This window comes from Lepus europaeus, unplaced genomic scaffold (assembly GCF_033115175.1).
Source record: "Lepus europaeus isolate LE1 unplaced genomic scaffold, mLepTim1.pri SCAFFOLD_246, whole genome shotgun sequence".
In the NCBI taxonomy this organism is placed as follows: Eukaryota; Metazoa; Chordata; class Mammalia; order Lagomorpha; family Leporidae; genus Lepus; species Lepus europaeus.
This window is the reverse complement of record NW_026909129.1, coordinates 108,236-133,005: the sequence shown is the minus strand read 5'-3', so window position 1 is coordinate 133,005 and position 24,770 is coordinate 108,236. Positions and strand designations below refer to the sequence as shown.

At 42.7% G+C, this 24,770-nt stretch overlaps 1 protein-coding gene across 1 annotated transcript in view; it reads right to left on the bottom strand.

Moving 5' to 3' along the window:
• The window catches only part of LOC133754619 (acidic amino acid decarboxylase GADL1), a 147,070-nt gene that overhangs the window by 33,213 nt on the left and 89,087 nt on the right, over positions 1-24,770 (bottom strand). Inside the window, exon 13 of the mRNA XM_062185040.1 lies at positions 24,612-24,701. Within this exon, the coding sequence (XP_062041024.1) occupies positions 24,612-24,701 (90 nt within the window). The remainder of the gene's footprint in view (positions 1-24,611; positions 24,702-24,770) is intronic.

Here is a 24,770-nt window from a genome sequence, read left to right as displayed (position 1 = left end):
TCAGTGACATGCTGCCACAGTCCAACCTGCAGCAAGACATTGATGTTGGTCCTGTTTACGGTGACAGGGTAATTCTTTTGCAAGCCCTCAAGGCTTAACTGCCCAACAGGGTAGGTGGCAGCAGTGTCGGTGGATGGTGAGAAACTGCTGTGACACCTGTACTCACCTGAAAGCTGAGTTCATTCTCACCAACTTCCGTCCCTTTTGAAAGTGCCAATCAAGCATTAAATTTTCAATATAGTCAGGTTCCTAAAGGAGAGTCATGAAAGACATCCTCTCAAGCCAACTTCTCTTTTAAGGCCAAGAAGCGAACGTGACGTTTTCCCCTTTCTGTGGCACCTTGGCTTGCTGCCACCATAATTTCAATTTTCCGAGTATACTGTGAAGTGTCAAACACACTCCAAAGATGCTACTACCCATGGCTACTTGCCAGTAGAAAGAAATGGCCTTCAAGTTGCGTGGATGGAGACAGCTCCAGTTTACGTGGCGTGCTCACACGTAGGGCGTTTTCCTTCTGACATTCCGTCCTTCCATTCAGAAATCCTTCCTTGGGACATCAAGTGTGCATACTAACTCCAAATAGAGCTTTACAAATATTAGCGACAGCTTAGAATACAATGAGCATGTGGCTTGCAGCTTTTAGTGAATAGGGAGATTCGTTGTTTATTTTTAAATTTTCTTAATTTTCAATTTTAACCCAAACAGAATATAAAGCTCTCTCAAGTGATCATTTTTGCAATCTTAAAAAAAATCAAATTAATTCTGTTAAGCAAAGTTGGTTTCTTCCAGGAGGGTGGTGAACGGAAAACTCCTTTTCCCACTAATCATCACTAAGTTCTCCCAAGAAAACAACAAGGGCCAACATACAGTAAAGCAAATTTGTTGGACCTTCTGAGCAATCCCTGGAGTCCTCTGTGTGGGATGAGGCTTACGGAGAATCCTAGCTGACATTTGAGTCATTCCACAAGGAAACCAATGGTTCGGTAGTGGCCCAAATATAAGCCCCCATCACAAACCTACAAAGTCATGTTCCCGCGTTGGCTTTATCCAGTCCATGAACTGAAAGAAACCTGGCCAGCCTCCTGTACATTTAAATGGATTCAGGAGGTTCCTCACTCCACCACTGTTGCAGTGTGCTCTGTGAGTGACATAACCAGAGCCTTGCCCACTGGAAGAGAGGAAGCACTTGTTTAGAGTGACACCACTCTTCTGGCTAGAGCATTGAGAGTCATGGGCACCCATGGAATTTTCCCAAGAGGATGGATGGTCACCTGCAGTACCCATTTTATTTGATATCTTTCATCTTCGAATGATAAACTCAACTAGTGACACCCAGGCTTGTCTGAAAAAGTATTCAGTTGCCAATATGACCTCCAGATGGGTAAAGACCCTTTTAAAAAAGGGAGGAAAGGATGCATATTGCCTTGCCTTGAAAGAACGTGTCTTTACTCTTCTACACCATCTCTATGGGTTCCAAGGCCAGAGTAATAGTGTGCAGGGCAGAGTCCACCGTTTTTATTTTAGTCAAGGTATGCACAAAAGGACCTACCTACAAGCCTTTTGGGGAGCAGATTCAGTTTTGTATGACTGATGAAATCAAAGTTACCTGGTAATGCTATCATCTATATTCCTTAAGGAAATTAAAAAGAGGAAATTGTGATTGCATTTTGAGAGTGTGCACCACTGCAGTGATAAGAATTATGTAGCATACAGCGTAGCGGGCTATGGAGAGGGAGAGCCTCCCAGGATTGCCAATAACCAACGTTTTGAATCTCTAGGAAGCCGGGTACATCAAGAATGTGGAGTCCAGATTCCATGGCTAAGCTGACAGATGATAAAGAGCATATTACCTCAATGGCTAAATATGTAAGCTTCACGGAGTGGAAGCTATTTGACTGTCAATGAGCCAAGAATACAAAATATTAAAAAAAAAATCCTGCCTGTGAAATTATACTGCAGACATAAAATCTCAACGGCCTGAGAGCTCCAGTTTTTAAAAGCCGTGGCTGACAGAGCAAATTAAGCACTGAGATGTTTACTGTGTTTAGCAGAGATAAACTGGAAGAGGGGGAAGATGTAATTACTCAGCATGTTTTCCTAAAAATGAATCTTAACTCTGTGCTAGGAGAGGGCAACAACTGTAGGACATAAGTTTATTTCTTTTTTCCTTTCTGAAAAGATAGCTTCGGGTGTGCTTGGGGAGAACTTATTATTATTATTTTTTTTTAGTAACTAAAACCCAGGAGGTTTTCATAGAAAATGCAGACCAAAGGGAACCACCTCAGCATTACAGCATCAGGATCAGGGATGAAGACGGTGGCTCCATCTACAGAAACGACCAGAAGTGTATCATGTCCACCGAGAACCGCCCTTCCCTCCTTGTGAATCCCATGCCCACTGAATTGGTCTTGCTTACAATAGGAAATAATTATTTATTGACGTTACGATATATACAAAGATGCTTTCATGATGACACCATCAGCTTGACTTATGAAAGAATATGGCTCCTTCTTCTTGCTAACAAAAAGCAACAACAAAGAGAGGAGCTTTCTAAACTAGCTCTTGGAAGAAGATGCCATTGTAAAAAACATTCAGAGTTTCTGCACATAACTTTCAGTAAGCCCCAAATTGTCCAAGCGAGCACTAGAATAAACATGAAGATGATTGTGTGCACAGATGGCTATTATATATTAGTGATGTGTTGATACATACTCAGAAATTTGCTCAAAGGACAGAGGAAGATTCTCCCTCTCCTTAGGGAATTTCTGGGGCCTGCTGAGAGCCAGCTCCTTCACAACACTGTTTAGACAGGAAATTGTCCAATTCTTTCTTTAAAGTGAGGCAGTTAGAGAGAAGTGATGTTCACAGGGTGGTGGAGATATTACAGTTATTTATATGTTTGTCTGCATCGCTCCTTAGACTACAAGCTCACAGAGGCGTGGAGCCCTGCTAGAACAGGCCTGACACATTGGAAATGCTGAATAAGTATTCACTACATCAACGAAGGCTGGAAGTGAAGGCTAAACGTCCAGAAATGCATATTGTGATAGCAATAGGTGCAGCCATGTGCCAAAGTACTCTTTTTATTTTCTCTACTCAAAGAAAGTGAGAGGGAATGGAGTAGTTCTCACATTCATACACGTTGGCCGAAGTCAACCTCATGTGGCTGGTTCTTTTGTGTGAGCCACTGTGATGGCCCTGGTAAATGGCCACAGCTTTCTCCTAGATGTGTGCAGAGGGGAAGCCATCAGCTTCTTGACCGTCCTCACACTCACCTTACTAGTGCTGGCAGGAGAGATCTAAGACTGTCCAATTGACAGCGGTCACCTCCACTCACTGAGCAGTGTGGAACCACCAGCTGCAGAGGCAAAACAACTCACTCCTCTTTGCAGGCATGTGATCCAGCCACTCCAAGAAGCACTTATTTTCACCTAATCCTATGAAATACGCATGCTTTCATGCACCATGAAAAGAACTCGGAGCTTGGTAACAAGAGAACTAAATTTAAGTCCTGGCTACACTGAAGCTCTGAGCTCCTCTACTGATAAGGGCCTCGGTTTCCTTACAGGTAAGATGCAGATGATAAAAAGAATAAAATAGATCCTGTAGAATTCTGAGACAAGTCAAGTGAGATTGTGGATGTTGAAACACTTGTCAAGCCACAAAACACTCCGTAATGTATCAAGTTAGACAGCAAGGTGCCTTTGTGGTGCAAGGACTACAGATACAGGACTGAGAATCCCGCTACAGCTTTCTGTAACATGACTTTAACATTTTTCTCATCCAAGGATGGGGTATCTTCCTCCACATCATCTTCTTGACTGTCTAGGCTGGTTCTGCAACTAGCTTTGGCCTCTGGGCAACAGCAAAAGTGGAGGTGTGCTAGTCCTGAGAAGTCTTTTAAAAAATCCACTTGCTCTCTTGGAACCCTACCATTGCTGAGAGAACAAGCCTAGATTAACCTGGTAGAGGATTAAAGATCATGTAGAGAACTCACCTGACTCTGCTGAGGCCATCCTAGTCCAACCTACAGAGGCGGGCACAGCCATGATTGGCAGAGCTGCCTGACCCATAGCTGACGGCAGGTGTAAGAGCGAGCAGCCAAGACAGTAGAGCTACACAGATGATCTGTAGGCTCATGAGGCGTGACAAGAGCATTTGTGAACCACCGACTTTGGAGAAGGCTTGTTAGGAAGCAACAGCTAACTAAGAGCAGGGTAGCTTAAAGTCCTTGGTGAGGGTGTCTGGGACTAGAAGCAGGCCAGACTAACTCCATCCCATAGCTCCCTGCCTGCACTTACACAATAAACAAACCAGGACAAAAGCTCATTCTAACAAGTATTTACCAATGTAGAAGATTTAGGTTTTGAGAAAAACAAGTTGGAAAAGGCACCATGAAGACTGGCCCTGCTTTCACAATAGCTAAAGTACAATCACTACATTTGTTCTTTGAAGATGTGTTAAAGGTAAATAAATACCTCTAGACCTCAGTGGCTTGGTCTCTCTCTCTACCAGCCCTATCATTTGCTCAGAGCTTCTCTATCTTTGACTCAAATAAAACTTTGCTTCTCTTATTACTATTGTGTCCAGTCTCGTAAATTTTCATTGACACCAGGACACCAACCTAGACTCACCTCACCAATTTTCCCACAACATTAGGAACATGTTCAGGAAGGGGGGGAATCTTGGGAAGAAAATGTGTGGGTTTGAGAGCCAATGACGCACGCTGACCCTATCAAGTTTCCGCTTTCCCTTTGTGTTTCCTTCAGCATGTCCAGGGTGGGTTTATCCATAACTGCTGGCTGCACTCGGTACTCAGGCTATGAGCTTCTGATCTCAGCAGAAACACTGCCCGTAATTCACAGAAGCATTTGTGAACAGCTGTACCTCTGTTTCCAAGATGCGATCTAAAAAGAAAATAAAAAATGGCTTCCTGAACCCTATCAAATCTCTCTTTAAGTATGCCATCCTAATAAAAAGCCAAATATGCAGGCAGGTCTCCTTTTAAATATAGCTTTTGAAATCCACCTACCCAGCCTGACATTTAAAAATCAGCTGATACAAGAAAGCAGGAAAGTATTAGTTAGCAAAAATGGAAAAGGGGATAGATCAGAGGCTAGATCATCAGAAGCCTATAAAAGGCATAAATGTCCAGGAAAATTTACATGGAAAGTGGAAAGTGAATTAAAAAGGAGATGAAAGGGTAACCCATCAAAGTCTTTCTTATGAGCAAGCACACCCTAGCTCACAGAACGCTGGCCACGTACAGCCAAGGCTAGCGAATGCATCAGTGAACATTCTGAGGGTCATCACAGAGCCTTGGGTTAGTGCATTTCTGCCTTATGTCTGCCTTTTGTCTCTGTTCCAGGGCCAAATCCCTCCCACGGGGTATGAAGAAGTGCAGGAGGAGGATCTAGAACTCCAGTCCTCCGAACTTTCTCATGACTAGCCCATTAGATTCACAAAGTTACCAAAACTTGAAGGAGCTCGAAAACTACAAAATGTTTCCCCACCCTTGCTTCAGGGTTTCTCTTTTTAGAGTGTATATTCCGGGTCTCTAGACACTCCTCTTATTTCTTAACATACACCAGCAGGAAAACTGCTTAGACCATCAGCAAGTCAGCAAAATTCAAGAAAAACACCTGAAATTGAGATGGGCAGGAAGGTTACCCAGCTACAATGAATGCAGCATTTAATTATATATTGAGCATTAGGGTGTTCACTGTCTCGAATCTGTCATCAACAATTCCATGAACCAGCTAAATCCCACTTTACAGGTGCGCTTTGGCAAGATGCAGTAACTCGCCCCCAAAAGTCTCAGAACTAGTTGTTGGCAAGAACAAACAAGTCTGGATAACACCCAAAAACTTGACCTCAAGCCTTGGGTCCACCCACCATTCCTGGCCTTTGAAACAAATGCTTGTACAATGTGCTGCCACCTGCCACGTGCTGATTATAGAAATGGTTGCCCGAACCAGGTGTTTTCATCTCTCGGTGAATCTCTGTCACTGGCAAGGTGTGGGGGAACGCTGAGATCTTAGAAGGAGCCTCTTCTTACCTGACGGTCTTGCTCCAGGTCTCTCTCTGCAGCCTCTTGCAGTTCTGCCTTCCATCAGCCCTCCATTTCCCACCCTGGCTCCATGCTACCTTCCTTGTTTTTCCCTCCCTTCCCCATTTCCTCACCAGGAACCACAGTGACTGTGCTTGACGACTTTAGGGTCAGACTGACTGCCACTGTCTACTTGCCTAACTAACGTGAGAAGCTGGCCAAGTAACTTATCCTCTGTGAGGACAGCAACACTCTACTTCATAGAGGATGGTTAAGGGAACTAAAGGAGTTATAAGGAATTCCATCATATATGCAATAGGGTTAGCCTGGTGTAAGACACTATGGTAAATGCTCAAAACGTGCTATGAAAAAAGGAGGCTTTCGATGAACACACAGATCTGGTGCATGTAGAGTTAAAACTTCCTGGGTTCTTGAGACTGAGACAAGGGTGCTTAAGGAAACCCCATTCCATTGCATTTCCATAAAGCAAGCCTTCTTTGTTTTTGCTTGCTGTGTTACAATTTGTAAAGCACCTTTAGTAAACAGGATCTTGTGCCATCCTTGTCCTAAGTCCACGCTTTCTAAGATCTGGTACAAATGTCACTCTTCCCCGAATTTCCAGTAGAAAACCGTAGGAACCGATTCAGTATCTACTGAGCTTCCTCCTACAGACCAGTCCTGTGCTGCAGAACCTTGTACATTTCTAAAACTCCCTTGCAGCTAAGGAGATTGATCTATGTATCATAAGCTATAGTAATGTCTAAGTGTTTGCAAAAGATGCACTATTCTTGGGTTCTTCTCCAGAGTTAACTCCCTCAATATATATATTATATATTTATTTATATATATTTATATTTGTTTATATATTTATATTATATTTATATTTATGTCAAATCTCAGAAAGGCTTACTCTTATTGAATTAAAAAGTATTTTTCCCTTACTGTAAGAACAAGATTGTTGGTGTTCTATTGCACAGTAGGGTAATAATAGTTAAAAATAACATACTGTACTTGTCTAAATAGCTAGAAGAAAGACTTCTGAATATACACACTGCAAGGAAACACTGAATATATGAAGCGATGGATGCTAATTATCCTAATATGATTATTAAAATGTAGGCATGTATCAAAATATTACATTGTACCCCATAGAAATGTACAATTACTGTTTGTCAATAAAAATTTTTAAAAAATAGAAAAAAGTTAGTTAACCAGGTGCACTTGCAATAAGCCATCATTTCAGAACTGAGGTGAGTGGAAGAACAGGGGTAATGATGTACATCCATTGTTTCCGGTGCGGATCATGGTGGAGGAGGCTGGCTCTTGTGCTGGTCTCCTGTGGTAGATTCACAGCTCAGTTCCGACGGGGCAGGGGTATTGGCCTCTGGGCCACCCAGTTCTGGGCATGATTGAGACATCCTATTTCTTTAACCCTCATAATGATTATGTAAGTCTTCAATGCTCTGTAACACCCTTTCTTCCTAGATTAGCTCGAGTCAAGAATATTCTGCACTTGAACTCTAGTCACTCAGAAGAGGCACTCTTCCCTCCTTCCTGTGCCTGTAACACCTTGCTGATAATTCTCGACACACCTGCCTTGATATGTTAATAGTTTTCAGAGGAATTTATCTTTTCCTCAGGTTGAAGTTTGAATGACAGCCACTTCCATCACTTCCATCTTTCATTGTCTTCATTACACTTGGCGCAGTACTGAGCACAAAGCATTTGTTCAATCAAACTGAGTCAGGATCCCAAAGCAACTCTTCGGTGGACTACAGTCTGATTTCTCTTTTATTACTCCATAATCTATATCTTGTTAAATTATGCCTAAATTGCTGGTTTTAAAAGTGACCATCTTCACGGTAGATTAATTACTGTCCAGAAATATTTACCCTCACATCATTACTTCCAGGGGAGTAATATATTTCCTTGCTCCTTTGATACTGGGTTTATCCATGTGGCCAGATGTGGCTAACACTGGAGTGGGGCAAAATCTATATCTTTTAATGTTGGGCTCCATTAAGTGATTTGCTTTGGCCACTCAGATGTCAGCAGATGTGACGCAGACCCCTGACACGGCTTGTGCTCTCGTGCCTCTGTCACCGTGGTAAGAACAAGCATCAGGGACTCCATTGCTGCAAGGTAGAGGTTAAGAGACCCATGGAGCAGAGCCACCCCTGCTGAGTCCAGCCCAAACCTACCACCCCACAGGTCCCCTTTCTCTGCAGGTGCATGAAAAATAAATGCTTACTATGTTTCATTGCCACACCTCCATGACATTGCTTCACAGTATTACTGTGGCAGTAAGTCATGATTCTGGGAAGATAATAAAAGGAATTCCTTGTTTCAAAGAAGATTGGACGTACCAGAAAGAGAAAGCACATTCTCCAGAAGTTCCCCTCCTGTGCACCCCCTTCCGTTCCCTGCTTTCTTCCTCCTGCCATCGGCTTCATTTCCACAGTAATATACACAGCCAGTGCCCCAGCTGCTGCACACACCTCAACTTTCCGTGCCTTATCCACAGATGTTACTCAAGAATTCTGCTTCTCTTCAGTAAGCCTCTAAGTATCATTTTCAAGGACTTGCATCACTTTGTGGAAAGCGCCCAAGTCTATCCCCAGCCTGCAACTTTTCCTAAGTCATAGCCACTGAGTCCAGCTACCAACCAACACACTGTCTTCTGCTGGCATTCCTTCTAATAGCTCTTGGACAGAACTTCAAAAACCACATCTGGCAACATCTTCTTCAAAGTCACACTCTGTCTCCTCTTTCTTTTTTCTTTCTTGACCATCTTCCAGGCCATCTTTACATAAAATCTCAGCAATAAACATTCCTCTTCGCACCAAACAAAACGACATTGCAGTAGAAACAGTTAGGTCTCAGATACAGTTATTTTGATTACTATCACTTCCAAGTGACAGGAATACTATTTGGAATCTTTTTTTGTATAGCAAAGTATGGCTTTGGTAATGTAACTTTTCACTGAATTTATTCTCTAATTTCAAAAAATTTTACGATCCATGTTTATTTAAAAATTGAGAGCAAGGAGGCAATGGACAGAAGGTGGAGTCTCACGTATACTGATAAAAGGTACACATCTGGTCAGGGAGAGAAGCCACAGGGAGACACAACCATTCCCAAATTGGTTAACATGAAGCACTGATGCCCTGAACTGTCTTATTAAAAACTCAATAGCTAATACAAATATAAGCAATACCAACTCAAACTGGCTAAACAGGGATTCAAATTTACCACACAGAGTGTAGCCCATAAAACACTTTGCAACCAGATTTTTTTCTCTATATGAAAAGGATATAGCACCACCATTTCTCATAGGGGCATTTAACAAAGGCCCTCTGAAGAGCTGCTGCATGTCAGTCTTGTATTGTGTGCTTTATTTACTTACTTACTAACACTGCAGCTTCCTCCTAAATCCAGCTGAATTTCTGTCACCTTGTACATTATTGAGAGATGTTCTCTCTCAGAAAGAAATGAGAATTTTGAACAAAGCCTCCAAGGGGAAGACAGCTAAAGCCCATCACAGTTTCTTTCCAAGCTGCTGCATTAAAACAGACTCAAAGAATATTTATTTAGTGAATTCTAGGCATGAACAACGAATTTATGGCATATATACGGGGTTTATTGACAAAGCAAGTGGCTGAGGGTCAGCACATACACACACATTTTCACAACTCATTAACTGCAGAACCTGGGGTTTCATACTTTTATTTTCACTACATGGTGTATTTTAGCTTGTGCACTCACTAAGTTATTTTTGTTTTTATTTTGATACAAATGAAAATTGAGCAAGTCTCCCTTTCTGACCTGTTCTTTATCCAGAAAGACTTGGAGTCAAGCCCAAGCTTTATTCAGTTGAAAATAACAAGATTTAACAGACCATGGTCATCAATAGTGGACAGAAATGTAATGCTTAGAGTTGTCAGTGTGCGAGAGAGTGGACAGAGAGAAAATGACTCCACTGGTCTAGCAGGGAGCTAAAAAATCGTATGAATATGTTTCTACATGGTTCTACAATAAAGCACTCCCTCCTCCTGGCACCACTGCCCACTAGGGTCAAACCTACAATGGACATTGTTAAGGACAATATTGACAGAGCATACCACGTAAACATGCTGTGTCTCACATGAAATCGGAGATGAAGTTTATGTATGTGAGTGTGCATTATATGTCTATAACACTGGGGAAAGATGAGGCCTTGGGAGCAGTGAGATTCTGGAAATGGAGCACCTAAAACTATGGTACCACAGAGAGCCGAGATCTTGAATGAGAACATTGGGGATATCAAAGAAGTTCTTGTGGCCTGGACAGGTGGAAGTTGTGGCTGCAGGAAGACAAAGTCTGTGACCCAAGGGCCTTGGCTGACCTGTCTGGGAACTCATGTTTTACAGAGAAGGCAGGAGTCATTAGTGGAACAAATGATCTAGGGGCTGTTTATACATGGTCCCTATTAGTATAGAGAGAGAGGCTTGGGGTAGTGGCAATGCTAGAGGTAAGAGGATCTGGCTGACGTGGTTTGTGGCAGTCTTCTTGGAAAGAAAGGAGGGTTGAAGACACACGAGAGCCCTTCAAAGTTCATGGGAAAATGAAATTCAAAGTTTATTTTTTTGTAGAAATAATTTCAAAATCCAGGTCTAGTTTTTCTCATAGTACATATTCTGTGTGAACTTTCTGAACACTCCTCATACATACATGTGAAGTTTCCTTTTCTATCCAGTACGTCAATATATGGTTCCTTGGAAGATTGTGTTCTAAATTGTTGTGTGGTTTTCCTGAATTGTCATTACATTTAAAAAAAAAATGAAGCATAATTGAGTCCTACAGTCCAAAAAATTGACCTTCAAAATTTGGAAATTAAACATTTACCAAGACATTCATAAGTTTATAAAAAATTTTTTATTCAGCAGACTTTCTACCCCCTAGATTCCATCAAAAATTCTTTCTTTATGTGAGTGTGCATAAATATTTGTACAAGGGTACTTCAAAAAGTTCATGGAATATGGAATCTGGGCACAAAAAATTGAAATCTATGCATACAAAGGGTCTTCAAAAAGATCATGTTAAATGTGTACTATGAAAAATTACAGTTAGAATTCAAATTCTTTTGGCATGAAACATACTTATCTATTAATTCTATTTTCAATAAAGGTTTTGAATTCCCCTTGTATATGTAGAACATTCAATGCACATGTATATATGAGCAAGTGGTTTCTAGATTGATTTTAACATGATGAACACTGCATTAGCCTCAGTCAGTTTTTGAACAGAAGAATTGAAGTTATGCAATGAAGAATTGTGATGATACCTGAAAATATCTTTTTTAAAGTGAGACAGAATTTGGTCATCTATATTTGAAAATATATAACTATAAATAAATTCAATGGTGCAAAAGAAACCATATTTCTAATAAAAATTTCATAGAGCATTAGCATTAATATAACTTTAAACTCCTAAATGAGGTTAACAAGATTTAAAATAGTCAATATTAGCTTTAGGATAATGGTATGGAACATATTAATCTAATAGGTTGTACAAATATATTTATGTAGTTATATATATTTAATATATATAAACTAATACCATGTTTCTATTTAATATATTCATATTTGTATTTAATGAATTAATAATGGAGTGACTTATATTTCAACTTCATAACAAAAGGTAAATAGAAAACTTACTTAAGAAAGTTTTCAAATTTAGTTTTCTTAAATATAAAGGTATGATGAAAAAATTTAGATCCATAGCATTTTCTGTGCTCAAGTGATGAGAAAATAGACAGTAAAAGCTAATTTCAAAGACATGATCTGACAGCTTCTGGTGTTAGGTTATACCAGAAGCCAGAGCTCAGTTTTGCAATGCTTCTGTTAGATGACACTTACAATGTAAGCGTGAAAGAAAAATGGAACCGCAGGACAGATCCATTGTAAACCAAAAACCAAACTGAGCTTCCCTTTGTAAGAACCAAAGAAGAGCAATTCACTGTTGTTACATTTTCCTTTATTCTTGTTCTTAGCAAGTAATTCATTAGATTGATTTTAACATAATGAACAGTTTATCACTGACAGCTATCTCTGGATATAGTTACATTTGCTTATCTTTCTTAAAACCCCAGTCCCCAATTATAAGTTTCCCAAGTCTTTGGATGAGCATTTTATTAGAGAAATGACTTGAGAAGAGAGATACATCCCAGGAACCTACAAGAGTATCTGCACATAGTAGGTGCTCATCGTGTATTTTTTGGACGAATGGACAGATTCAAATAAGAATTCTGTCTCTCTGGTCATCTTGTACTCAAGCATTGTTAACTCACATGATAGACCTGAGGGGTACTGAATTCACCAGCCACAATATTCTGGTCCCCCTCACTAGCACCTGGGCAACTGGCCCCCAGACAGTCTCCCTTCTGAGCTGATAGGTGCTGTACAGTGGACTAGAGCAAGCTCCCCTGCAGCCAGCAATGCCATTATTTGAAGGATCTCTATCATACAGTGAGACCCCAGCGTTCCCAGGACATCCCAGTCGGGGGACACGTTCATAACACAGAGCGAGAGCCGAGGACAAACAGTAGGAAGAGGCTAAACTAAAAACAACTGAAGTTGCACCTGCACGCTTTTTTGCCCCCTGAACTCTGAACTGAGGACGAGTTGGCCAACAGAACACAGCAGACGATAAGTTACAATACCAAATCCTGCTGGATTTTCACAAGCCATAGGAAGAGGTCTCCTCCATGGCTACATTAGATGAGTCAATAAAATGCTCATTTCCCCTCAAACACCTCCCTTTCTAAGCCACCCTGTCCTAAGTTTCCACTATACCAAACCATTATATGCATACAACAAGTCACCAGCATTAGCTCATGCCTTAATTCATGGATCCTTTACTCAGCAAGCATGTATTGGCAGCCACCATGTGATGTAACACTGTAGGAAAATGCCGGGTAGTAAAAACACTAACAATCAGCTGTACTAACACTCAGTGCCAGGGCTGGCTTCAGCAATATGCAATCAGTGCAGTTGCACAGGACACTGCCTTCCAGAGAGCATGTGTGGCTTTAGCGCTCTAGTGTCCCGATGCTGAAATTCTGGATACATTTGAAACAAAGGGCCTTGAATTTTTATTTTGCACTGGGCTCTGTATTTAGCCGGGCTTGAAGGCCCAGCATTCAAATATGGCTGACCCCAGTGTGACACACTGCCCCACAGTCTCCACTTCCACCACCAGTATTCTGAATGCATACGAGTGAATCTTTGCAGACAACAGGGCAGTTAGAAGGCGTTGGCCCTGTGCTCCTTCCTCCTGTGGGTGATATCTCTCATCTGTACCCTGCCACCATCTTTCCAAGTCCCTATGCTTGTGGCTCTACTGTGGCAACTGCCAATTCAAGGGAAGCACATGTGTTACAAGGAGTGTATGGAAAAGACACAAGCACTCAGGTGTCAGGAAGTACTCCCTGGACAAACCAACCCTTGCTGCTGCACAATGACTCCATGCTCCCAGGGGCCTGGAGCTGATAGGAGGCTCTACTCTTGAATTCCTGGAGATTTCTTAAAATAGGCAGCCCCAAGTTCTACTCTGCAATGGGCTCTTCAAGTTGCAGGCTGTCCTTCACACTGCATCAGGTGGCTTACATGAGCTGAATACCCCAACCTTGGCAAATTCAGAGCACATGATAACCATGCAATGTGAAGGATGAGGAAACCCAGTCATTACGTGCTGATGGACCTTGCCACAGAGAAGGGATGGAGCCACAGTGTGTGATGGGTGGCAGTGGAATGTTGGCTTGAAGCCCGCTGCAAGGGGTTCAGTGGGAAGAGTTCTGGGGCAGGAAGAGGTCTTGTAGCAGACAGGTTAGGTGTAGGGAAATGAGATGCCTGCAGGCCCTGAATATCGTCCTACGAGAAAGGGGGAGTGTGAGGGAGTGGCACTGTCGGCATTGTGCTGCGGCATGGCTGTAGTCACAGCACATAAGGCCCTGGAGAGGACGACAGAGAGAAAGCAAGAAGAAGACGGGCAGGACCCATGGAGTGCTGCAAACATGAGGCATCAGGAGGATGACGACCAAAGAGCAGGCCCATCCAGCTTCTCCACTGTGCCATGTCCTGTGGGACAGAACATTCCCTGTGGATTATGCCATTTAATCCCCATCAAAACCCCATGAGGTAGGTCCTCTTCATTATCCCTGTGTTGAAAAATGGTGGCCAAGTAAGTTTGAGAATCTTGTCCATGCTCACACAGCAGATGAGTGACAGGGGTATCATTTAGTTAACTCTGGAACCGCTGATTTAAACTCCAGGCAAAATCTACCAAGATGTCTCTTAAGGATCTAAAGCTATGAAAAAATTGAAAATGCCTCTGTGTTGTGGCACAGCAGGTTAAGCTGCTGTTTGTGATGCCCACATCCCATATGGGAGCGCTGGTTTGAGTCCCAGCTGTCTTGCTTCCCATCCAGCTTCCTCCTTCTGCACCCGAGAAACAGCAGATGATGGCCCGAGTAGGGGGCCCCTGTCACTCACACGGGACACTAGGATGGAGTTCCTGACTCCTGGCTTTGGCCTGGCCCAGTTATGTCTTGTGGCCATTTGAAGAGTGAGTCAGCAGATGGAAAATCTCTCTCTGACTCTCCCTCATTCTGCTCTCTGCCTTTTAAGTAAATTAATGAAGCTTAAAAAACATATCCAATACTAAAGAATGCTATTTATAAAACAGCCAATAGGGTAGAGTGTTAGCATACTTGAGAACCCATTATAAAGTAACACCCCTGAAATCCCTCAGTTCCTGGCACAAAAAACAGAAATACAGATCAATGGAACAGATTGGAGAACCCAGAAATAGAATAAAGTGTTTGGGAAAAAAATATATAACACACGATAAACCAAGCTTCCCATAATAAAAATGTTAGGAAGAAATATTTAATAAATCAAGTATGAATAACTGGTAAATAATTTGGGGCAATAACCAGGATAGGTTCTTATTTTACACAGTACACAAACACAACCTGCACATGAATTAAGGAGTTAAATATGAAGAATTGAATGACAGAAGAATCAGCAGGAGATGGAATGGAATATTTATTAGATTTGTGAAAGAACAGTAACTCCAGCTTTGAAGCAGTGGAATAAATCATGAAGGAAAAGACTGACAGATTTGAATACATAAAAAATTTAAGTCTTGGGTACAATGAAGAAAACAGCAAGACTAAAATGAAAAGGACATTCTACCGAGGGCAGCATTTGCATTCCATGTGGCAAAGAAAGGTTTAAAACCCAAACCATATAGATCCTCATTGAAATTTATAAGAATACCATATCTCAAAATTTAAATAGGTAAAACTTTTAAGAGGTGAATACATGGAGAAGTACCATCAGTAAATAAGAGAAAGAGAACACTATTCACCGACGACATAAAGTAAAGCAAATTTGAGATAGGATTTTGTTTTATCTTTCTAAGGAACTCCCACTGCTCCACCGCCATGGTTGCTGGCAACCTCCTTGTCACCAGAGTTAGACAGAACCTGTGTGCTCACTCCCCACTGCTAGGCTTGAAAGTAGATACAAACTTCCCCCAAGTGAGTAGTAGTATCCAGCCATCACCAGGCTCAAAATCACACTGATTTTCACAGCAGATATGAACATTTTGAGCAATTTCTCTTTGGGAAGTAATGAAACCCAAAGCAGGTGTAAGCATAAATAATTCATCTGGACTTGCTTGCAGTGGTCATTTGGTGTTGTTTACGATGGCAAAATCCGAGACAAGCTGGACACCCTAAACCGTGGGAATGGTATCATAGATCGCGGCACACACTATTATACAGGGTAGGACACTGGATGCTTCTCTTTTTAGGAGCTTAACCCAAGGGAATGGAGAAGGAGAAACCCATGGAATTGTTTCCTTTGTCAAAGTCTGTACCTGTTGATCCAGTGAGGGGAGCGTTGTATTAGAAGAAAAAAGAACGCAACTCTAAGAAGGAGAGGAAGTGAGAGAAGAAAGCAGGGGAAGACAGGAGAAGGTGGAAGACAGGGAAAGAGGAATGTGTGTGAACGAAGAACCGGCTTGATCCGCTGAGCGCTCCCTATTCAGGTGAGCGGCTGTTGGTCAGGCAGAACCAAGCGTCTCTGACACCGCTGATGCCTGATTGCTTAACATCCTCACTGTGTTCAGGCAGCATTGAGCGCGTTCTTTCCACGCTACAAAGAAAATGAGCAAACGTGCCACCAGGGGGCAGGTTTGGAACTGGGAAAAGAGCTGCAAAGACAGTATTTGAGAAAAAAAAAAAAAAAAAAGCCTTCTTTTTCGACATGGGTCCATTCTTTATTTCGCAACAATAAATACTGTATTGAGTCCAGAGCAATTTCCTTAATGGTGTGTTGTGGGTATGAATTTTGCTCCATAAACTCAGGTGTGCAAGAAATGTCACAGTACTCTACTTCCTTTAAATAAAATTAAATGCGACCTCAAGCTACTGGCCTACCAGGGCAAGCAGAGAGTCAAGCTCAGTCCTGATTAGTTTCCCACAGCTCCAAACGGTGCTGCAGAGGTTGTGGGGGTCTTAGCCTGCGCTGACCATTAGCTCACTGGTCCATCCTCCTTGCCAGTGAAACATGATCAGAGTTAACGTGATTTCCTGGCGTGCTATGACTGTCTTTTGGGTCCTTACCAGTTAGGATACAAGCAGAAGTTCTGACATCTGTAGCTCGCACACACACACACACACACATGGATACTTCCTTAGGTACCCAAAGTAGGACAGCTAAGGGTGATCCCAACCTGTGGAATTCTTGCCTCCTGCAACCCTCCTTTGGTCTGAGGAAATTTCTGCTGTCTCCCCTGTGCCTGTCTTGGCTCCCTCTACGGTCCCATCATGGGGCAGCCGAGGTTTTTGGAAAGTATACGAAGAGACACATCCTCAGGCCACTCGAATCCTTAGGAGAGGCATGGAGCCCCAGGGGCCCGTCTTGTGCTTGGGTTGGAGAAAGGAAAAGCCACGGGAACAAAATACATCTGTGTATCTTAGTTTTGCTTTGCCATAAGGCTGCAGTCCTTAAGAAATGACAGTATGGCATGATGAGCGGTCTCTGTCTCGTAGATGACACAGAGCTCGGGCATCCCTTAGAGTTCCTGGTGGGCCATGTGTTGACCACAGACGGGCTGCATGGAGACACAAGTCTGAGGAGGGACACATCCTCAACCCAAGGAGCTGCACAAGGAGGGGCCTTGTGCCCCGTAACAGGCAATCAAGGACCAAGGACTGGTGAGTTTAGGAAACAGCTGTAAATGAAACTCCCGAAGGCCAGGTCCCATGGACAAATATAGAAAAAGCCAGACAACATTCAGAGTGTCTCCTGTCCCTCGGACAAAGAGACACCTCACTCCCCCAGCCGACTTCCCCACACTCACACCGGGGGGCCTAAGAGGCTCCTTGACCTTCAACTGCGGAGTAACTCCTGAACAGAGCTGATTAAACTATGATGTCGGATCAATTGTGCATAATATCTCTACCTGAGAGAATGTTGAACAAAACAGCATTTAATCTTTCGTCTTTGGAAACATGAGAAAGGAGCATGGAACATCTATTAAACATAGGCAATTCATTAGCTGAAACATTTTTGAAATCTACAACCCAGCCACTACCAGAACAAGAGGGGTCTGTAGAGCCACTCTTAGAAACACTTCACTTAAAAGGCACTTCTATATTGGATGTCCCTTAAATATCAACTTTAAAGAAAGCGTAGGTTGAGAATGAGTGTTATCCACAAGACAATGGGACTTCTGAAGTATATATTATAACTTTTTTTTTTGACAGGCAGAGTGGACAGTGAGAGAGAGAGACAGAGAGAAAGGTCTTCCTTTTCCGTTGGTTCACCCTCCAATGGCCGCTGCGACCGGCGCACCGCGCTGATCTGAAGCCAGGAGCCAGGTGCTTCTCCTGGTCTCCCATGCAGGTGCAGGGCCAAAGGACTTGGGCCATCCTTCACTGCACTCCCGGGCCACAGCAGAGAGCTGGACTGGAAGAGGAGCGACCTGGACAGAATCTGGAGCCCCGACTGGGACTAGAACCCGGGGTGCTGGCGCTGCAGGCTGAGGATTAGCCTAGTGAGCCGCAGCACCAGCCGCATTATAACCTGTATACAACAAGGTTAAAACAAGAACATCTTCAAAATGTAAAAAACCTGAACTTCTACTGTTTTGAAGAAACAAATGTTTTGACTTCATAATCCAGTGATCAGTGATTGGTTATACCAATGTCACAAATGATGATCCAAAGAAAATCAGAATCAGAATTTTCAAAAATAAATGAAGAGTCCAGAGTTGTGGCGTGGTGGCTTGATGCTGGTGATGTCAGCATCCCACGTCAGGGTCCAGCTGCCTGTCTGCTACTTCAGCTCCCTGCTAAGGCACCTGGGAAAACAGCAGAAGATGGACCAAGTGCTTGAGGCCTTGCCACCCACATAGGAGACACAGATGGAGTTCCAGGCTCCTGACTTCAACCTGTCCCAGCTCTGGCCATTGCAGCCATCTGGGGAGTGAACCAGCAGATGGAAGATCTCTCTCTCTCTCTCTCTCTCTCTCTCTCTAATTGCTTTTCAAAAAGAAACTCCAAAAATTCAGGAATTCTCACACACACATAAACACACACCAAAGAAATCTGCAAACACTGTATACAAATAAATGAGTCCAGATATTAGATGTGAATGAAGAACATTCGGGAAATAAACGGGACACGGCAAGGCACATGGAAGTGCAGTTTAAATTTCCAGGACGTGGCCTGCCTGTGAGCCCCACACAGAAACATACCCCACCCCACCCTGCTGACAGCCTCTTCTTCAAATGCTGTTGTTCATCAGTCATCTGGCAGGGAGAATACCAAATTCTCTCTAAAGATATCTGGGATATCATAGACGTTTTAGCACCAAATATGCAATAAGACAACCAGCCCATCGAGTAGGTCCAAGATTTATTCTCCTTCTACTATTGAAGAGAAAGGAGCCAGTTAAACATGACTAACATTAGCCACAAATCTACAGGCCAGCAAATAAAAATACAAACAACAACAACAAAACAGTTGAAATGACCACACAAAAAGACAGCTTGTAAGTTTCTTTTAAGAATGTAAATTTCAGGGCCTGTGCTTTGGCCGAGCAGGCTAAGCTTCTGACTGAAGCACTGGCATCCCATGTGGGCGCCAGTTCGATTCCTGGCTGCTCCTCTTCAAATATAGCTCTCTGCTATGGCCTAGGAAAGCAGCCGAGGATGGCCCAAGTGCTTGGGCCCCTGCACCAGCATGGGAGACTCGGAAGAGGCTCCTGTCTTGGCTTTGGATAGGCTCAGCTCTGGCCGTTGTCTCTGTGTCTCCTTCTCTCTATCAGTAACTCTAGCTCTCAAATAAATAAAATCTTTAAAAAAAGAAAATACATTTTGCTGGTGTAATGTAACATTATTTATGAAATGTTGGCAAAATAGGAAATCTGCATCAGAACGCTGAGTGATGTTGAGGCAACACAAATGAATGGAATTTCCCGTTACATCCAGGGGTCTCACACGTCTCGCAGTTTGTCTTCCTTCTAGACTCACTTCCTCCTCCTCAGTATCTGGTCCCAGCAGAGCAGCTTCAGAAGAAACTAACAGGGATACACTGACTTCAGGCAGTTGCTCCCGAGAGCAAAGGGTCTCCTACCCCCATGCTGGTAGCTCTCGGGAGCCCGAGGAAGGCTGTGGGGGCTCTCACTAGGAGCCATCAGACCCACCGTGAGAGACCTCTGAACTCAGCCCTGTGTACATAGGTTGTATTTTAATAAGGACAGAGAGAGCAGTGAGAGGGAGGACAAATTATATACTGGATCTGAGAACACCATGGAGATTAAAAAGGTTTGCAGGTGAATTGACTGAATATCACATAATCTGTATCTCCAAAGGAAACTTCCCTCTGGCATGAGATGAAAAGACTAGAACATCTAATAACTTAAAATTACACTTGAAATGTTCCTTTGTGTGGTTTTAAATGTGTATACTGGGGACCAGCACTGTGGCGTAGCAGATTAAGCCACCACCTGCAGTGCTGGCATCCCATATGGGCACTGATTTGAGTCCAGGCTGGTCCACTTCAATCCAGCTCCCCGATAATGCACCTAGGAAAGCAGTGGAAGATGGCCCAAGTCCGTGGGCCCCTGAATCCATGTGGGGGACTTGGAAGAAGCTCCTGGATCCTGGCTTCAGCCTGGCCCAGCCCTGGCCATTATGGCCATTTGAGGAATGAACCAGCAGATGGATGATTGATCTCTCTCTATCTCTCTCTCTCTCTCCCCCCTCCTCCCTTCTCCCTCTGTAACTCTGACATTCAAATAAATAAATCTTTAAAAACAGAATTTATGTATCTATAAATATATAATTTTTCAAAATTATACAATGATAGCTGTTAAATAACTTTTATCCTTGAAAGTATTCTGAATATATAATTTTGGAACAGATTTTAATTATGTAGACACTATAAATTGTATAATAAAATTTAACCAATTTCCTGTAGGTAAATATTTAGTTTTTTTTTTTTAATTTTTGGTAGTTTAGATAAAAGCTATGAATATAATAAGTAGTTTTTCTCTATATATAATGAGTAACTATTTCAAAAGTATACATTTCTAGAAGTGAAATTTCTAGAAGAAAATCTTTGCAAACCTGAGGTAGTTGGTACATTTTATAAAGTTGCTCTTCCGAAAAATAGTACAAAGGCATGAGTCCACAAGTAACTAACTGATTGAAATCTGCTGATACTCTCACCAACACCTGACGTCAACATTAAAACTATATTAATCTGGGACCGGCACTGTGGCACAGCAGGTAAAGACACAGCCTGTGATGCCAGCATCCTATATGGGTGCTGGTTTGAGTTCTGGCTGCTCCACTTCCAATCTAGCTCCCTGCTAATGGCCTGGGAAAGTGGTGGAAGTTGGCCCACGTGCTTCGAATCCTTCACCCATGTGGGAGACCCAGAAAAAGCTTCTGGCTTTAATCTGGCCCAGCACTGGCCATTGCAGTCATCTGGGGAGTGAACCAGCAGATGGAAGATCTCTCTCTCTCTCTCTCTCTCTCTCTCTCTCTCTCTCTCTCTGTAAATGTGCCCTTCAAATAAATACAATGAACTTTTAAAAAAGAAAACTTAATTTGCCAATTTGATTAATGAAGATTACTCATCACCTAGTTCTTAACATGTTTCTTGACAACCAGGGAAATCAAGAGAAGGAATGCTTTCTTCAGCGCTTCCCCGAGAGCTGTGCACCATTTGTGAGAATGACGTCCCCAACACCACACCATTCCTGCTATGTGTATCAACGTCACCTGCATAGTTTCATCTGTGATCCTGGCCCACATTCCCTGTGTTTCTCAGACCGTTCACAAGCGTCATGTCACGTCCTTACCCCTAACTAGCATTTCTAGAATGCAACAAATATTTTGATATAAGCTAATTTCTTCTTCATGTTACCATGTTACATGTAAGCTCTTATATTGCCTTTTACTGTGCGTGCAGGAGGTAGCACTGTTTATTGGCTTCAGTTTAGGAAAGGAGAGGGAACATTGAGGATATTTACAATGAAAAGTGGCCCTTCCATCTGCGGGGGCTGAGAACTGCTGCTGTCAAAAAAGAGTTTTCGGGCAGGGCTGTGATGATAAAGCAGAGTCAGAGGTAGCACTGTGCCAAGAACAAAGGAACTGAGATGGAAAAGGAGATGGCAGGAGGCAGAGAGACCAGGAGAGAGACAACCACCATCTAGACAGGAAAGTAATGAAAACCTAGGTACCGTAACACCTGAAAGACTCGAAAGAAGAGCATTTTATGGAGGACATCTTCAAAAGAGAAGTCACTGGGACTTGGTGGTTGATTACAGTACCTGAGTGTTGTTACTGCAGAGTGATTGTGTTCTCTAAAACAGTCTTGCACCCGTGCACACACATGGCAAGCCACAGAGGCGCTTATCCACTCACGCTCTCAGATTCATTACCAAAAAGTCTATTCCCTTCTGCTGCCAAGAGGAAGACTTATCACACCATTGACTCTGAAATCTGACAGCTCAGCCTGACACTCGTGTGCATCGGAGGGGCAGAGCCACACTCGGCTTATTTATCTGTTTGTGATTCTCCATCCAAGATAAACCCGGAAATAAATTTCAAGTGGGCTTTAAGTAAACTCCAGCTTATAAATCTTACACTTGCATTCTCACAGTACAGCAAGCATAAAACCACAGATATCAACAATAGATATGTATGCCTCCCTCCCCCCTTGCCAAATTCACGCACACGCCCACACAGAGCAAGAAGAAAAATGAGAAACCGAGAACCCGAGGACCAACGACAATTTGTCTTCATCGCGCATTTTCACAAGAAGCAACTGCAACAATTAATATGGTGTAATCCCGGACCAGGCAGAGGAACCGTGGTTCCAAGTGTCAGAAATACATTTCCAGTTTGAAGAGATGGAGATGCCCAAATATTAAACGTAAGAGAATTAATAGTAGCAAATACTGGGGACTAAAGAGAATGTCTCAAATCATGTTTAACCTCCCGTTAATATGAACATTTTATAGTATTTTTAATATTTTTGTTTTAGCTTACCCATTCTTCTTTAGTTTCAAATTTTCTGAGGATAGGAAATAAAGGGAGGATGAGTCAAGATATTCTGAAACAAAGAGACTACACTACCTAGTTATCCCGATCCATGTGCAACACCATCGAGTCAGCAAGACACAAACACCTTATTCTTGCTTTCATTTCTGAGCAATCAGAAAGAGATTTTAACTGAGGGACAAAAGTGGGAGCCGTATCTTTCCCGGAGTGAAGATTTTCTCTCCTCATCTGATCAAAAAGTGTCCGTTGGGTCCCATCAAGGTAAAAAATCTTCCTCTAAACCTCACCACTAAATGACTAACTTCTCACACTGTCCAGGTCTGTGTGTGTGTGTGTGTGTGTGTTTTACATACCATCTCAGATGTGTTCTTAAGCACTTTCCTGTGTGCAATGTGCGATAAAAATACAAGACAAACCCAAGGACTGTGTTAACTGCCTGAAATGGGTAATGAAGGGGCTTATGCAGGCTCAATAACACCATCCATTGAGCCCCATCTTGGCTACCTGCTCTCAGGTTTGAAAACAGGAAGAATTTTTACATAATGGTCATCTTTATTCTACAGTATAGGAGCTTTAAGGAGCAACAAAAAAATCAAAAAGTGACCTGAAAGTAAAAGGACCTGATGCCGGGTAAGACACACAGGTAGCCCCGGCTTACCAGTCATGCAAAGTCCTCTTTCTCAGGGTAAGTCTACAGCCACAATTCCAAGGTCTCTGCCATGGGAGGCAAGGCCCCAGGACTCTACTGCTGCTCTCAGCTCCATTACTGCCCTTTGCACCCCTGCTTTGAATCACCCCCTCCTCTCCCGAAGCTCTGAGTCTCCAAGCTACTTCTGATATCTCACAATTGTTCCTGACTGGCATCTGCTTATTGTTCAAAGCTCTCTCTAGTGTCACACAATGGGGTGGGAATCTTTTCTCTTTGCTTTCTCTGCAAGCAGGTTTAGTCTTTCCGTGTAAGCACTTGCTAATTACCTTGTGACTGTCTCTTTACTCATTACTTCCCTGAACAGGTGCTTTTCTACAGTATAAAATCTGCTCAAACAATCATTGCTTTTCTCACTTAGAGGAGAGAGGGGTTTGCAGCCAGAGCTTTTGTCCCCAGGGTCACGGAGTCAACTGCACTTACCTTGAGAGGCAAGCTACAAGGTGAGGAAGAAGTCTAACTTGGATGGTGCCAATCTATCACACTCTCATGCTATGCACCAAGGCCACATAATCCCCAAAGGAGGCCCTGCAGACTCCCTTTCCTGCAGGGCAGTGGGAGACGTGGGGTGGATGCAGGAGATTTCATAGTTCTAGGGAATCCAACTCGTGGGCAGCATTTAGATGGGCAGGGCACACTAGGCAAGGTGTGGATGAGACACAAGCAAGTGCTAGGACTCTCATTCTGAATTGTCAGCTTTCAACAGCTGCACGCAAACACATCTGGTTATCAGGTGAAACCCATTGTTGGCTTCTCTTTCCCTTTTCTTCATGGAAGTCCTTTGGGTATAAGACACAGGGCCTTTGTTGTTGAAGAGCACAGAGTGCCAGATTCAGATTTTTACCACTATTTCCAGGCAAGATGACACAACAGTCACAGGGGAACAATAGTAGAGCTGAAATACACAGCCATTCAGCATACAACTGTAACCTTATGTCCTATTTCCAGATCATACTTTCTCAAGTGCACTGTGCATCAAAACTTCTATTCAACTCTACAACTATCTTGCAGACCATACAATTGTTTTGAATTTGCACATGTGTCAACGTGTTCATTTGCTAAGGGTAAACGGTGTCAACAAGTGTTTGCCATGTCACTGGTTTTTAACACAGTAGGAGCTACCTGGAAATCTTCAAGAGGCACTAGCAAGCATAGACTTGTTTATAGGATCAATAGACAATGGACAATGAATCCTTTTCATAAGAAAAAGATTTACTTGCTACTCACCAAATTAAGTTTTGCCCAGAATTCCGGTCCTTCTTCCATCTCTCTGAGGCTTGGTGGAATGTACCAAAAGCAAATGTTGGCATATTCAGGCTGAGATTTAAGAACATTTGAAAATCATTTTGTTACTCTAATATTTATCTTCAAAGGCAAGTCAACAAA